Raw genomic sequence first — 2,084 nt, 5'->3', positions numbered from 1 at the left:
CCCGCCGGCCGGGGCGGAAGCACCTACTTGCGGGCTTGCTGCAGGAGGTCGTCCTTCCGCTGGACGAGCATGCGCTGTCTCTCGTCGGCAGACTTGGAGAAGCGGCTGCCCCGCGCCTCGAAGTCTTCCCCCTCGCTGGGCTCTGCCTCCACCTCGCTCAAGTCCAGTGCCTCCTCCAGCTGAGGACTGATGTCCAGAGGCATATGCTCGGTCTGGACACCAAGGAAGCAAAGGGCCATGTGAGCACAGGCTGTCCTCCTAAGCAGATTCCCCGCCTGGCCAGAGTGACCCACTCAGTGTTGTCCCAGACCCAAAGGGAGGCCTGCTGCCAGGCAGGGACCACGAGCACACGTGCGAAGGCAGAAGCGGGTCCTGGTGGGAAATGGGGCTGTGTACCGCTAAGAACAGAACCTAGACAGTCAGTGTTAGTAAATGATCATCAGCACTAGGAAAAACACAAGCGCCGCGAGACTGCGCTCTTGGAAAATGATACGGTTAGTTAACTGCTAGTTTGCATTCTGGCAATTTTCTACTTGCTCTAAAATTTAAACACGTCTTACCACACTTATTGCACAAATTTTATGCCCTCACCTGACTCTGAAAACGGGGTCAAGCAGGTTACAAGGCTAAATTCTAAGGATCTTCATGTAACAGGATATGAAAATGGGATTCTTTCGGTTTTGGCTGAAGGCCAAGACGAGGCTCAGTGCCCCCCATACTTAGACAGGTGTCTGACCACCGATGCTCACGCTACCACACACAGATCCAGGTGGCCGACATCAGCACAGCCACCCGCCTCTAGGCAACGACAAAGCTGAGGCAGAAAAGGCTGAGAGAGGCCTATTTTTAAGAGTTCCTGATGTGTGGCACTTTTCTGTCAACCCCCGGGCCCCCCCGTGCCACCACCTCTCCTTGACTTCAGCAAAGTAAGGGGACTTCAAGAGAAGGGTGCATGAGCTCTTTCTCCTCCGGTCCTGAAGACAGTCCCCATGGGGTGGACTGCAGGCCCTGGGTGGGATGCAGGCCACACCACGGGCACAGCTTGGTGTGCCGACCTTAAATATTGAGGCTGGTAAGGCACACGGCCCTCTTCTACACTCTGTCCTACGTGCAACGAACGTGAGAGGCGGGACTGAAAACCTTATGGGTACCACACTCCCCGAGCCCACACACTCCCTCGTGTGCAGACCTCACCTGAGCAGAAGCTTCTCCATCCTCCTGCTCGCCGTTTGGCCTTTCCACAGGACTGTTCAGTGAAGGCCTGACGCTATCTGATCGCTGAAAGAGAAGCAGTACCAGTCAGTGGGAGCCGAACCAAACCTAAACACAGGGACAGGGAACCCCTAGCGGGCAGAGGGAGCTGGTCCCCACCACGGCCCGAGCTTCCAGAGCCCACAGCCCCAAAGGGCAATGCTACTAAGACTGAAGACTAGACAAAGGCGCCCGAGGCATAAGCCTGAGAAGTCTCCGCTGGCTCCACACTTAGCTCCCCTTTCAGTGATGGCACGTGCGCAACGACAAAGAGACAACGGCAGATAACACCGGCGCTTTGTGGACAACCCGACACGATCACCCGCGTGTCGTCTCCACATCCTGTGAAGTAGGTGCTGCTGTTCCTCAATTTTTAGCCCGTCTGAGACCTTGGCCAAAGCTGCAGCCACTTGGGGCCTTGCAAGCCCTTATCCCTGTAGGTCTTGGTCCGCAGTGCTGGCTGGCCAGTGTCCACATTTCATTGCCTAAGAACTCGCTCTGGCTGCACGAGGTAACTCTGCCCCTAAAAGCAGCCCTCCACCAGCGATTTATGGGAACTATCAACAGACACCCCGCTGAGGGACAATGCATTCCACGCCGGATCTCGGAGGCCCACAGTGGGACCCAGCTCTAGTCACCCCAACTGTCACCTGCTGGATAACAAAGCCTTTACTGGCCACCTTCCCTTCTCCATCTCACAGCCCCATGGCTGCCAGTGTTTCCTGGAACGCTTCCCAAATCAACTACTGCCATGTGAATTCTTGTCTCAGGGTCTGCTGCCGAGGAAGTCCAGGGCCAACAGCAAGGTCAAACAGGTCAGGGCTGGCGAGCCA

The 2,084-nt window shown here is 56.3% G+C and overlaps 1 protein-coding gene across 1 annotated transcript in view; it reads right to left on the bottom strand.

Moving 5' to 3' along the window:
* The window catches only part of AMFR (autocrine motility factor receptor), a 25,965-nt gene that overhangs the window by 4,581 nt on the left and 19,300 nt on the right, over nucleotides 1-2,084 (bottom strand). Inside the window, exons 10-11 of the mRNA XM_011360175.2 lie at nucleotides 1,195-1,296; nucleotides 28-212 (exon numbers count right to left, since the gene is read on the bottom strand). Of these exons, the coding sequence (XP_011358477.1) occupies nucleotides 28-212; nucleotides 1,195-1,296 (287 nt within the window). The remainder of the gene's footprint in view (nucleotides 1-27; nucleotides 213-1,194; nucleotides 1,297-2,084) is intronic.

Source organism: Pteropus vampyrus, unplaced genomic scaffold (genome assembly GCF_000151845.1).
Source record: "Pteropus vampyrus isolate Shadow unplaced genomic scaffold, Pvam_2.0 Scaffold51, whole genome shotgun sequence".
Classification (NCBI taxonomy): Eukaryota; Metazoa; Chordata; class Mammalia; order Chiroptera; family Pteropodidae; genus Pteropus; species Pteropus vampyrus.
Note: the sequence above shows the minus strand (reverse complement) of the source record. Positions and strands in the feature narration are given on the sequence as shown.